General features: G+C 39.6%; 1 protein-coding gene across 7 annotated transcripts in view; it reads left to right on the top strand.

Annotated features, from left to right (window-relative positions):
* Window positions 1–14,775, top strand: part of odf2 (outer dense fiber of sperm tails 2) — a 41,844-nt gene that overhangs the window by 23,543 nt on the left and 3,526 nt on the right. For all 7 annotated transcript variants that reach the window (XM_062959869.1, XM_062959868.1, XM_062959874.1 and 4 more), the window contains 9 exons: window positions 241–426; window positions 519–628; window positions 2,509–2,644; window positions 3,546–3,656; window positions 3,798–3,902; window positions 6,521–6,679; window positions 11,053–11,153; window positions 12,320–12,482; window positions 13,734–13,859. In XM_062959869.1, the coding sequence (XP_062815939.1) occupies window positions 241–426; window positions 519–628; window positions 2,509–2,644; window positions 3,546–3,656; window positions 3,798–3,902; window positions 6,521–6,679; window positions 11,053–11,153; window positions 12,320–12,482; window positions 13,734–13,859 (1,197 nt within the window). The remainder of the gene's footprint in view (window positions 1–240; window positions 427–518; window positions 629–2,508; window positions 2,645–3,545; window positions 3,657–3,797; window positions 3,903–6,520; window positions 6,680–11,052; window positions 11,154–12,319; window positions 12,483–13,733; window positions 13,860–14,775) is intronic.

The following is a 14,775-nucleotide window of genomic DNA, read 5'->3' as shown; positions in this document are numbered from 1 at the left end:
TACAAAGCCTGGATGGCCATCTGTTGGGGGTGCTTTGATTGTGTTTGTCCTGCATGGCGGAATAAAGGGGGTTGGACATGATGGCCTCTGGGGTTTCTGCTGCTGCTATTATTACTATTATTGTTGTTGTTGTTGTTGTTGTTACAAAGCCTGGATGGCCATCTGTTGGGGGTGCTTGGATTGTGTTTGTCCTGCCTAGTCCACCGTGAGAGCCCTTTTTCCTTCCGTCCTTCCTTCCAGAACCTGGAGCGCGTTGCGGCGCAGCACAAGGCCGAAGTGGAGAACATCATGGAGCAGCTGAAGGAGCTGAAGGCCAAGGGGGAGCGGGACAAGGAGGGCCTGAAGAAGGCCATCAAGGCCCAGAAGGAACGAGCCGAACGCAGCGAGGAATACGCCGATCAGCTCAATGCCCAGCTCGCGGAAAAGGTAATGAGGGGTTGTCATGAGTAGTGGTAATGAGTCAATAGCCCATTGTACTTCTTGCCGCAGGCTTCATTGCCTCTTGCTTGTCTTGGCAGGACACCTACGTGGCCGAGGCCTTGTCCACTCTGGAGTCTTGGAGGAACCGCTACAACCAGGTGGTGAAGGACAAGAGCGACCTGGAGGTGGAGATCGTGATGTTGAACAGGTACGAGCTGCGTTACGGTTTGAGCCGCTTCCTGTCCTCACCCTTGCTTGATAAGACATGCTTTGTGTTGGGTTTCGGCTGGATTACTGTCAGGAGCGTTGTGTGGGGATGCCCTTGAAGGGGGTTCAGTAGGCATTTGAATTATTACGTGGCATCTTGTTTTTATCTGTTTTACTCTGTTTTATTGTTTTCGCGCTTTGCCCAGTGTTAGCCGGGGAGACGGAGGCAGGATAGAAAAATAAAGTTATTATTATTATTATTATTATTATTATTATTATTATTATTATTTTCCAAAGCCTTCCAATATCCCATTTGTGAGACTCCTTTTTGTTGGCAAGCCTGGCCATTAGACCAAACCTGTTAAGGTTGATTCTCTTTATTTTTTTATAATAATAATAATAATTATTATTATTATTATTATTATTATTATTATTATATTAATTATTATATTATTATTATTATTATTATTATTATTATTATTATTATTATTATTATTATTAATAATAATAATAATAATAATAATAGTTATTATTTTCCAAAGCCGTTCACTCTCCCATTTGTGGGAATCCTTTTTGTTGACAACCCTGGTCGTTAAACCAAACCTGTTAAGGTTGATTCCCTTTATTTTTTTTATAATAATAATAATACAGTAGAGTCTCACTTATCCAACACTCGCTTATCCAACGTTCTGGATTATCCAAAGCATTTTTGTAGTCAATGTTTTCAATACGTCGTGATATTTTGGTGCTAAATTCGTAAATACAGTAATTACCACATAGCATTCCTGTGTATTGAACTACTTTTTTGGTCAAATTTGTTGTATAACATAATGTTTTGGTGCTTAATTTGTAAAGTCATAACCTAATTTGATGTTTAATAGGCTTTTCCTTAACCTCTCCTTATTATCCAACATATTCACTTATCCAACATTCTGCCGGCCCATTTACGTTGGATAAGCGAGACTCTACTGTAATTATTATTATTATTATTATTATTTTCCAAAGCCTTTCACCTCTCCCATTTGTGAGAATCCTTTTTGCTGGCAAGCCTGGCCGTTAGACCAAACCCGTTAAGGTTGGATTCCCTTTATTTTTTTATTTATGATTTTAGAATTACATTAAAAGTGAGGGAACAATTGTAACTTAATAAAATAAATAAATACAGTAGAGTCTCGCTTATCCAACCTCCGCTTATCCAACATTCTGTATTATCCAACGCAGTCTGCCTTTTAGTAGTCAATGTTTTTGGTCAATGTTTTCAATGTATTGTGATATTTTTGTGCTAAATGCGTAAATACAGTAATTACTGTATTATATAATGTTACTGTGTATTGAACTGCTTTTTCTGTCGATTTGTTGTAAAACATGATGTTTTGGTGCTTAATTTGTAAAACCATAATGTAATTTGATGTGTAATAGGCTTTTCCTTAATGCCTCCTTGTTATCCAATATTTTCGTTAATCTAACATTCTGCCGGCCTGTTTATGTTGGATAAGTGAGACTCTACTGTAATAAATATAAATTTTTAAAAAGGTTGGATTCGCTTTAAAAACACGAGGCGCTAAAAATAATGTGTTGTCGGAGCCTAGGATAAAAGCTATCATGTTTGTCCTTGTCTTTGTCACCCTGTGCTGTCTGCCGGATGGCAATCATCCAGGGTGACATGGATCCCTAAGAACGCTCGGAGCTTTTTTAAGGCTGCGGGACCTATAAAGTCCTTCCACAGAGGGGAGAAAGAGGTTCCTTAGGGGTCTCAGACAGTACGATCCCTGCCGGGCCCTCTTCCCCATATGAATGCTGCCCCTGGTCTGATCCTGCTGTTGCTTCTCCCTCTGTTTCTTACTTCGTGGTGTTTTGTTTTTCCTCTCTGCTTCACGGCAGCCGCATTTCAGACCTGGTGGACCAGCAGGCCGCCATGGAGGACAAGATGCGGGAAGATCGGGACGCCATGGCTGACAAGCTCCACCGGCACGCCACCGAGAGCGCGTCCATCAAGATGGAGAACGAGAGGCTGAAGGTCGGTCGAGAAAGGCAGCGGCAGCCAGGCCTGGTGTTTCCTCATTGACAGTGAATTGCCTCTAAGGCAGGGCTCCCCAAACTAAGGCCCTCCAGGGTCCTTGACCTGGCCCCTGTCCTACACTTTAGACTTAGGGTTGACCTAAATCTACCTGGTCTTTGGAGGTCTCTTTGCTTACCTGTGGCCTTATGAGACCATCTAGATGGCTTTTGGAGGCCACTTTCCTTACCTATGGCCTTATGAGATGGTCTAGACGGCCTTTGAAGGTCTCTTTGCTTACCTACGGCCTTATGAGAACATCTAGATGGCTTTTGGAGGTCACTTTCCTTACCTATGGTTCTATGAGACTGTCTAGATGGCCTTTGAGGGTCCCTTTCCTTACCTATGGTTTTATGAGATTGTCTAGATGGTTTATGGTCTTCTGATGGCCTGAGGAGATCATCTAGATGGCCTTTGAGGGTCCCTTTCCTTACCGATGGTCTTATGAGACCACCTAGATGGTTTTTGGAGGTCTCTTTGCTTACCTATGGTCTTATGAGATTGTCTAGATGGCCTTTGGGGACCCCTTTCCTTACCTATGGTCTTATGAGACCATCTAGATGGTCTTTGGAGGTCTCTTTGCTTACCTATGGTCTAGATCAGGTGTTCCCAAACTAAGGCCCTCCAAGGTCCTTTACCTGGTCCCTGTCCTAAACTTTAGACGTAGTTTGAAATGACTTGAGGGCACACAACAACAACAATCCTCATTGTGGACTATTTCATCATAGTCCAGCCCCCCAACAGTCTGAGGGACTGTGAATCGGCCCTCCACTTAAAAAGTTTGAGGACCCCTGCTCTAAGGGTCTGAGCTGTTGTTATTTCCTCCACGAACCCAATCCTTGTTTTTGTTTTGTACTCACAGAACAGCATGATCCCTGTGGAGGAGAGCATGAATGAAGCCCAGCAAGAGATTGCCAAACTCAAGGCCTCTCTCAAGAGCTACGAAGGCATGATCGAAACCTATAAGGGTCAGGTGGGTGGCCCTGAAGGCCTTGATGGCCTTTATTATTGTCTCTTGGGTCTAGTTGTGTGGAATCAAAGCCTTGGCTTTTGGGCGTTCTGCGTCAACATAGAAGTCGGTCCTGACGTGTACTTCTGCCTGTCTTGTGCCCAGGTGATGAAAACACGGATGGAAGCGGATGAGGTGACCATGAAACTGGAGGCCTGTGACAAGGAGAACATAGCTCTGAAAGAAGAAATGGCCAAGGAGCTTGAGAATGTAAGAGTCTGGCCCAAACTGTGTGTATATACCCATATATACTCGAGTATAAGCCAACCTGAATATAAGCCGAGGCATCTAATTTTAATAATAATAATAATAATAATAATAATAATAATAATAATAACAACTTTATTTTTATACCCCGCCTCTATCTCCCCAAAGGGGACAGGGCGGTTTACATATAAACAATAGCAATATAAAATACAACAGTAGACAAGAGACATGCACAATTATAAAAATGTAAATATTAGCCAATAAAAACCAATGACAAGAACTAATAAAAACATGGATTAAAACGGAGAGGTTGTAAAAGTAGACTGGGTAAGGTGTACCATATAAATATTGTAAACACGAGGTGACTGATAAAGTGCTGCAAATTCTTGGAAGTGCCAATTGGGATGGGAATAGACCCTGTGTCTATTTTACCACAAAACAACTGGGAAATCATTGACTCAAGTATAAGCCGAGGGTGGGAAATTTCAGAAATAAAAATAGATACCAATAAAATTACATTAATTGAGGCATCAGTAGGTTAAATGTTTTTGAATATTTACATAAAGCTCTAATTTAAGATAAGACTGTCCAACTCTGATGAAATCATTATTCCCATCTTCTTCAATGTAAATGTGCTTATGTATCCTTTTAATAGTAATACAGTAAAATAATATATGTAATAATAATAATAATAATAATAAATACAGGAAAATAATACGTGTAATAATTAATAGAGTAGAATAATAAATGTAATAATAATAATAATCATCATCATCATCATCATCAACTTTATTTTTATATCCCACCCCATCTGTGCAGGGACCACCTGCACAGATTTCAGTCTTGAGGTCCTGATAGCGGCTGAGTTTTCCCTGTTGTTTTTCGTCAATGCGACTGTCACCTGGGATGGCGACATCAATGATCCAAACCTTTTTCTTTTCCACAACTGTGATGTCTGGTGTGTTGTGTTCCAGAACTTTGTCAGTCTGGATTCGGAAGTCCCACAGTATCTTTGCGTGCTCATTTTCCAATACTTTTGCAGGTTTGTGATCCCACCAGTTCTTTGCTGCTGGCAGGTGGTATTTGAGGCATAAGTTCCAATGGATCATTTGGGCCACGTAGTTGTGCCTCTGTTTGTAGTCTGTCTGTGCGATTTTCTTACAGCAGCTGAGGATATGATCAATGGTTTCTTCAGCTTCTTTGCACAGTCTGAATTTTGGGTCATCAGCTGATTTTTCGATCTTGGCCTGAATTGCCTTTGTTCTGATGGCTTGCTCCTCGGCTGCAAGGATCAGGCCTTCTGTCTCCTTCTTCAGGGTCCCATTCGTGAGCCAGAGCCAGGTCTTCTCCTTATCAGCTTTTCCTTCAATTTTGTCAAAGAACTTTCCATGCAGTGTTTTGTTGTGCCAGATGTCAGCTCTAGTTTGTAGTGTGGCTTTCTTGTACTGGTTTTTTGTCTGCTGTGCTTTGAGGAGTTTCTGATTTTTGACTTCAATCAAAGCAGGTTCTTCACTTTGCTTGACATATTCTGCCAGGGCATGTTCTTCTTCTTTGACTGCTTGTTTGACTTGTAAGAGTCCTCTGCCCCCTGATCTTCTAGGCAGATAGAGCCGGTCAACATCACTGTGAGGGTGCAGCGAATGATGAATGGTCATGAGTTTTCTTGTTTTTCTGTCCAAATTGTCCAGTTCCATCTGTGTCCAGTTTATGATGCCAGCAGTATATCTTATGACAGGTATGGCCCAGGTGTTTATGGCCTTGATGGTGTTGCATCCATTGAGCTTGCTTTTGAGAATTTTTCTGACCCTTTGTGTGTATTCACATGTTCATGTTTGATGTTGTCCAGCTGTAATATGCCCAGATATTTATAGGCCTCTGGCTGGTGACACTTTATTGTTTCAATGATTTCAATGATTTTTCCTTTCTTCAATGCCACTGTCGAACATTTGTCCAAGCCAAACTCTATGCTGATATCAGTGCTAAAAATTCAGACAGTGTTAGTCGGAGACTGGATTTCAGTTTCCGTTTTCTCATACAGCTTCAGGTCATCCATGTACATCAGATGTGCAATTTTGTGAGAATTCTTAGATGTTTGATAGCCAAGATTTGTTTTTTGTAAGATTGTTGACAGAGGGATCATGGCAATAATGAAAAGCAGAGGGGACAATGAGTCTCCCTGGAAAATTCCTCTTCTGATGTTGACAAGTCCATAGCTTTCATTTCCAACAAACAGTTCAGTTTTCCAGTGCTCCATCATGTTTTCAGTGAAGGTGCCAACGTTTTTACTAATCCCGATGGCGTCCAGGCACTTGATGATCCAGCTGTGTGGGAGTATTATTATTATTATTATTATTATTATTATTATTATTATTATTATATGCTGCCATGACTCCACACTGGCATGGAATCAGTGGTGTGGTAGGGGAACAAGTTGATTTTGCTACAGTGTCAGATTATGAAAGTCACGATCCAAAAGTCTGTTCTTGACTGACCTGCAGGCTTTCGTGAAGTCTACATTAGATCTGTTTAGTCCTGTCCTGGGCAAACTTGGGTCCTCCAGGTGTTTTGGACTTGGCCTTTACGCCAAGACTGATTTGAGTCTCTTGGGTTTCTGTCCGCAGGCCCGCAAGCAGTTCCAGAACCAGGTGGCCGAGCTGGAGAAGCTTCCCGAGATCTTGAAGATGACCGAGATGAAGCTGGCCGAGTGCCAGGACCAGCTCCAGAGCTACGAGAAGAAGAACGCGGACCTGTCCGCCATGATCACGGACCTCCGCCAGCGGGTAAGGGACTGGCAGAAGACGCCCACGCGAACCTCCAGCCGGGGACCCAAATGAGCCGCCTCTACTCAGGAAAGTGCAGCCTCGTCTCTCTTTGTCTCGTCTCTCTTTGAAATGATTAAAACATCTGCACTGCGTAATACACGGGCGCCTGGCATCTCCTTTGTGCTTGCTGCTTTGAGTTTTCCGACCGAGCAAGTCCGATTCACGCTCTCAAGGGGTTTATTGTGCACTTAGGTTTGTCAGCTCCCTTTTATTGGCTCTGGTTTCCTTCACTAAACTGACACAGGTCCCGAATCTGTAGATAACTCTATATAATAATGTATAAATATATAATATATTGTATATACTTATAATATTGATAATATTATGTAATACCATATTATACTAATAATAATTACAATATAATATTAATTATATATTATATATTAAATTATATATTAAATGTAATATTACTAATAATATTACCATATAATGATATAGTACAATATACAGTAGTACCATATATACTCGAGTATAAGCCGACCCGAATATAAGCCGAGGCACCTAATTTTACCACCAAAAAACTGGGAAAACATTGACTCCAGTATAAGCCGAGGGTGGTAAATTTCAGAAATAAAAATGGATAGCAATAAAATTACATTAATTGAGGCATCAGTAGGTTAAATGTTTTTGAATATTTACATAAAACTCAAATTTAAGATAAGACTGTCCAACTCTGATTAAATCATTATTCTCATCATCTTTGATGTAAATGCCCATATGTATCCTTTTAATAATAATAATAGAGTAAAATAATACATGTAATAATAATAATAATAAATACAGGAAAATAATACAAGTAATAATAAATAGAGTAAAATAATAAATGCAATAATAATAATATCAGAGTGAAATAATAAATGCATTAATAATAATAATAATAATAATAATAATAATAATAGAGTAAAATAAATGTAATAGTAGCAACAATAATAGAGAAAAATAATAAATGTAATAATACTAATAATAATAGAGAAAAATGATAAATGTACCATATATTCTCGAGTATAAGCTGACCCAAATATAAGCCAACCAGGACCTTCACCCGAGTATAAGCCGAGGGGGGCTTTTTCAGTCTTAAAAAAAGGGCTGAAAAACTAGGCTTATACTCGAGTATATACAGTAATTTATTGCTTATATTGTGCTATGCTAATAATATATTGTATGTACATTTGATTTGTAAGCCGCTCTGAGTCCCCTTCGGGGTGAGAAGAGCGAGATATAAATGTAGTAAATAAAGAAATAAATAACTCACATTAGGGCTTTGTTTACTTAGCCCAGGCCGGGGCCAACTTGGTGTTTTGGACTGCGACTCCCACAATTCCTAACAGTCTCACAACCTCTGAGGATGCCTGCCATAGATGTGGGTGAAACGTCAGGAGAGAATGCTTCTGGAACACAGCCATACAGCCCAGAAAATTCACAGCAAACCTGTGATTCCAAGCCATGAAAGCCTTTGACAACACATTGAATCCAAATTAGTTTGGAAGCATTTTTCGTGAGGCGAGATTAAATGGGATGGACTAAATTGCAAATGTAATTTAATTTATTTAATTAAATGTAATAATGTATTAAATTTAATAATTTTATTAAATTGCAAATTCAGTTTAAATTTAATCATTCCAGATTAAATGGGATGGACTAAATTGCAAATGTAATTTAATTTATTTAATTAAATGTAATAATGTATTAAATTTAATAATTTTATTAAATTGCAAATTCAATTTAAATTTAATCATTCAAGATTAAATGGGATGGGCTAAATTGCACTTTGCAGCTTTGCTATTTTGCCACGGGTCTAATGCCAACCTGGCAATTTCACCCCATTCTGTGCACGCTTTAGGATGTTGAGTACCTTTCCTTTGGAGAAAAAATGCATGTGTTATTTCCTTAACGTCGAGATTAATACACACTTCGCGCCATGCACTATGTCTTCGTGTTCCCTGTGAATGTTTTGCACTTTGATTGTTCTCTCTGTCAATCTCATGCTTTCGTTGCCTCCCTAAGCCATTTTGTTTTCTTATCCCCGCCTGAGAGAATGTGCCGCTTGCCTCAAATCGGTGTGCTTCACTTTCCTTGCAGGTATTATTATTGACATAAATATATAGTATGACACGGCAAAGGAGATATATATGCTGGGTTTTGTTATTATTATTATTATTAACATAAAGACATAGTATGACACAGCAAACGAGATATATATGCTGGGTTTTATCATTATTGACATAAAGACATAGCATGACACAGCAAACGAGATATATATGCTGGCTTTTATTATTATTGTTATTGACATAAAGATATAACAACAACAACAATTCATAAAGATATAGTATGACACAGCAAATGAAATATATATGCTGGGTTTTATTATTATTATTATTATTGACATAAAGATATAGTATGACACAGCAAACAAGATATATATGCTGGGTTTTATTATTATTATTATTATTATTATTGACATAAAGATATGACACAGCAAACGAGATATATATGCTGGGTTTTTGATTATTATTATTATTATTATTATTGACATAAAGATATAATATGACGCAGCAAACGAGATATATATGGTGGGTTTTATTTTTATTATTATTGACATAAAGGCATTGTATGACATAGCAAACAAGATAGATATGCAGGGTATTATTATTATTATTATTATTTTGCAACAGTAAAACAATTCCAAATGCCACCTAGTGGCTGTTTTAGGAATATACACAAATCGGTTGTGCACCGCTTACTGCGGACTTTGCGAAATATGCCTCAGTTAATAATAAATAATAAACTTTATTTTTATATCCCGCCCCATCTCCCCGAAGGGACTTGGGGCGGCTCACAACAGGGACAAGCCCAAAATAACGACACAACATATTTGACAAAAACTTAAAACATTTCAACGATACACAAAATAAAATAATGGACAATACGTTAAAATCCAAGCAGATAAAATCAGAGTAATTAAAAGCAAACCAGTGGGGACAGGTTTCATAAAGTACAGTGTTCCCTCACTTATCGCTGGGGTTAGGTTCCACCTGCGATAAGTGAAAATCCGCAAAGTAGGGATACTACATTTATTTTATTTTAGTAGTTATACACTATTTTAAGTCTTTATCAACCTTCCTTCCTTCCTTAGGCTGTAAATTGTATATTTTTTAATCTATATATATATAAAAGAGTGATGGAATCCTGGCGACCAACAAAACAACAAAAGTAAACACCCCACAACCTTGAAAATTGACAGCACGACCCCTCATCCACGCCTCTAAGTTGATACAACAAAAAGAAAAGAAAAATAAAGTCCTAATTAGAGGGAGAGGAATAATTGTTTTTATCCAATTGCGGCCAGTTAGAAGGCTAAGCTCCGCCCACTTGGTCTCCTAGCAACCCAATCAGCCCAGGGGACAGGCAGAGTTAGGTCTCACTTAGGCCTCTTCCACACTGCCTATAAAATAGATTATCAGATTTGAACTGGATTATATGGCAGTGTAGACTCAAGGCCCTTCCACACAGCTATATAACCCATTTATAATCTCATATTATCTGCTTTATGAGCACCAACCCCCAAAGTCAGACACGACTGAACTTAATGTCAGGAGAAAACCTTTACCCTTTACCCTTAACTACCACCAATTCCTCAATACTTTATTTCCCAGACCACCAGACTTCGCCACAGCAATGCGTGGCCGGGCATAGCTAGTGATTAATAATAGTTTTTTAGAGTTTATTGAAAAACCGCGAAACAGCGAATCCGCGAAAAGTGAACCGCGAAGTAGTGAGGGAACACTGTACTTCATAAAGAGGAAAATCACTTTGCAAATGCTAGTTCATTATCAGCAAATGTTTGATTTTTATATCTATTTTATACGCATACTAGCTGTGCCCGGCCACGCGTTGCTGTGGCTAGGACTTAATTTTACTTTTCTTTTTGTTGTATGAATTTAGAGGCGTGGATGAGAGGTTTTGCTGTCAATTTTCAAGGTTGTGGGGCGTTTAGTTTCGTTGTTTTGTCCGGTGCCGTGATTCCATTACCCTTTTATATATAGAAGATACTTGGGGTCATGTAAACATTGCCTCTTGCAGAAAGAGGGTCAGAAGTGGGAAAAGCTTTAAGAAGCCCACTTTTAACGGGTCACTTAATAGTGGAACAAACGGCATTGTCATAAAACAGTTCCTACTCCGTCTATTTCATGTCTGTAGCCGGACATTGCTCCATCCGTCCATCCCTGTTTCCCTGGGAAGGAATGACATGTCGGGCTCCTTTCTCGGGTCCGTGGCCTCTCCGAAGGGGCTTTACACGTTTCACGCTTCTCTTTCTTTCCCCTCCGTTTTAGATTGAGCTCCAAGGAGACAAGATGGAGATGGCAAGAGAAAAATATCACTTGGCCCAGGAGCAGAACAAGCAGCTGGTCCTCAAGCTGGAAGAAGTGGAGAGGTTAGGGGAAGGCCGGTTTCTTCAAAACCCAGCATGTGTTGTAGGGATGGTCACAATTGTTGCACAGAGTTGAGTTGCTAGATCAATAGGAAAACAGGAACAAGTTTTGGGATATAGAACGCACTAGTGCTGTCATGGCCATGATCACAATTGTCGTGGAAGAGCTGATAAGGAGGATGTCTTGTTTTGGGGCAGGGGTCCCCAAACTTTTAAAACTGGGGGCCAGTTCACAATCCCTCAGACTATTGGAGGGCCGGACTATAGTTGGCCACAGAGCAATAATAGTAACACTAATAGTAATAATAATCCCAACCCCCTTCTGCCTAATCCCAACCCCCTTCTGGACCAAAAGCACAAGCAAAGCACCCCTGACAGATGTCCACCTAGCTTCAATGTTAATAATAATGATGATAATAATAATAATAAAGAGGGTTGGAAGAGACCCCTTGGGCCATTTAGCCCAACCCCCTTCTGCCTTTGTGCCATGGGGGCCGGATAAATGGCTTCGATGGGCCGCATGTGGCCCGCGGGCCATAGTTTGAGGACCCCTGTTTTGGAGGGTTTGTAGTACTAGACACATTCACCATAGTGCCAAATCCATGTTTTTATGATGTTTATTATTTTTATATTTTAAAATGTTCATTTTAATTTCCGTGCTTTGTATTTTCTGATGTTATTTTATTTTGGTTTGTTTGTTTTATCCGGGCTTGGCCTCATGTAAGCAGCCCCGAGTCCCCTCGAGGAGATGGAGGCGGGGTATGAAAATAAAGTAGTATTAATGATTATTATTATAAAGAAGCTTCCCTTCTTTGGACGTTTTTAAACAGAGGCTGGATGGCCATCTGTCGGGGGTGCTTTAATGCGATTTCCTGCTTCTTGGCAGGGGGTTGGACTGGATGGCCCATGAGGTCTCTTCCAACTCTACTATTCTATGATTCTATTATTCTTATTATTATTTTATTTTGACACAGCAAACAAGATAGATATGCTGGATTTCTTATAACAAAATCACAAGTTGTATACTTACCAAGTGTCTAGGATTATTATTCTGACCGTGGTTGCTTATTTCCAAGAGTTACGCCGTACTTGCCTTGTGTGTTTGTTTGCATTTTTTTCAGTTCAATTGAATCAGTAAAAAATAAAATTGTTTGACTCTTGCGCTTTAGGAAACTTGAAGCAACCAGCAGCCAGAACATTGAATTCCTGCAGGTCATTGCCAAGCGGGAGGAGTCGATCCACCAGTCCCAGCTGCGGCTGGAAGAGAAGACCCGGGAATGTGGCTCTTTGGCCCGCCAGCTGGAGATGGCCATTGACGACGCCAAGAGGCAGGTGGGTGCGGGAAGGCCACGTATGCTTGGGATCCTGGCCTTCTGGAAGTGGAGATCAGACTTGTAATGAAGTATGAATTTTGGTTTACAGATGTTATGTTCAATTGTGTGTTTATGTTTTAAAAGGGTAAGTATTATAGTTATTGCATGACAGGAGTAGCCACGTCAGCACTCAGAGGCTGGAAGTAGGCGGAGCCAACTGCTGTTTAATTGAAGAAAGTGTAGAGTTTAAGAAAAAAAGTTAGTCTGTGATCGGGGGAATCACAGGGAAGTTCAAATCTCAGTCTGTGATCAGGAATCACAGGGAAAGACTGGTTCTGAAGTAGTGAGAACCAGGGTAGCTCAGATCTCTAGTATAGAATCATAGAATAGTAGAGTTGGAAGAGACGTCATGGGCCATCCAGTCCAACCCCCTGCCAAGAAGCAGGAAATCGCATTCAAAGATATTAGTAATAATAATAATAATAATAATAATAATAATAATAATAATAATAATAATAATAATAAAACTTTATTTATATACCGCCCTATCTCCCGGATGGGACTCAGGATGGTTTACAGTCATAAAAGCAACACAAACATCACATAACAACATAATACACATTATTAAACAAAGTAAAATAATACAGTTATAACATTAAATCACACTTACATGACCAGATCAAGGGGACGGGAACCATAAACCCAATATATTAAAATGTATCATTTTAGGCTAGGGAAATCTTGTGCAATATAGTAGTGCCAGTTTAGGCAAGCCAAGTGACTTACTTGGGTTTATTGGTAGAGTCTGAGTAGTAAGGGAAAGCAATCCCAGTTAGATCCAAAGTGAGCAGTTGATAGCATCGGTTGTAAGAGAAGAAAAAGTTTAAACTGCTCAAGGAAAGGAGAAAGTCTTTTGGAAGTGGATTCATCATATGTTATTTTTGCAACTGTTGAAGAAAGTGTACCTCTAAGTGAGAAGTAACTTTGAAACCACTAAGCTCTGTGCCTGAATAAACTTAATATTGTTCTTTCAATATCCAAGCCTCCGTCACTTATATTCTAAACCAAGTTAGAAGAAAAAAGTAAAAGTTCTCCTCCCTGCGTCTTTGGTGGTTGCATCTTCGCAAATGGGTGGCAGCGGTGGGATAAAAAAATTCCCCCTGCCTGAAAGAGCCTTAGTTGTTATAAATCCTTCACAAGACTGCTTTCCAAGGGGGGATCCTGTCTCCTCTCCTCTTTGGTTCTGAACTCTCTGCCTTGCTCTCCGCAGCTGGAACAGGCCAGGGAGCGAGCGGCCACGAGGGAGCGAACCGCCCAGTCCAAAATACTGGATTTGGAGACCCAGTTGAGCCGGACCAAGACGGAGCTGAACCAGATGCGGCGGAGCAAGGATGACGTGAGTCATGGGCACATATATAAATTCTACTTCCTTAATTCCAATGTTGAATATGCTCACTGCACCTTGGCTATTGGTTGGTCAAGCATGTTTTTTTAAAAAATATATTTTTATTGAACACAATTAAATCAAAAATTAAAACCACCACAGAGAAAAGAAGAAAAAGAAACAAGAAAAAAAGGAAAAGGGGGAAAAGGAAAAAAGAAATAAAAAGATTGTTCGTGACTTCCAATCTTCTTCCTTCCATTTTTATTTCTTTTTTCTTGACGGATTATCGGGTCAAGCATATTTTATTGCAGGGGTCCCCAAACTTTTTAAACAGGGGGCCAGTTCACGATCTTTCGGACTGTTGGAGGGCCAGACTGTAGTTGGCCACTGAGCAATAATAATAATAATAATTATTATTATTATTATTAATAATAATAATAACAATAATAAAGAGGGTTGGAAGATATCCCTTGGGCCATTTAGTCCAATTCCCTTCTGCTTTTGTGCACCGAAAGCACAAGCAAAGCACCCCTGACAGATGTCCACCCAGCCTCAATGTTAATAATAATAATAATAATAATAATAATAATAATAATAATAATAATAATAATAATGGTTGTAAGAGAAGAAGAGACCCCTTGGGTCATTTAGCCCAACCCCCTTCTGCCCTTGTGCCGTGGGGGCCGGATAAATGGCTTCGATGGGCCGCATCTGGCCCCCGGGCCTTTGTTTGGGGACCCCTGTTTTATTGTATTTTATATGATTTGTTTAATATGTTTATAAGTTTTAAATGCATTTTGCTTTTGTATTTTGTGCTGTATTTTGGGCTTGGTCCCCATGTGAGCCACCCCAAGTCCCTCCAGGGGGATGGGATGGGATAGAAGAAAAGTTGTTGTTGTTATTATTATTATTATTATTATTATTATTA

The sequence above is a fragment of the Anolis carolinensis genome, unplaced genomic scaffold (assembly GCF_035594765.1).
Source record: "Anolis carolinensis isolate JA03-04 unplaced genomic scaffold, rAnoCar3.1.pri scaffold_7, whole genome shotgun sequence".
NCBI classification, from domain to species: domain Eukaryota; kingdom Metazoa; phylum Chordata; class Lepidosauria; order Squamata; family Dactyloidae; genus Anolis; species Anolis carolinensis.
Note: the sequence above shows the minus strand (reverse complement) of the source record. Positions and strands in the feature narration are given on the sequence as shown.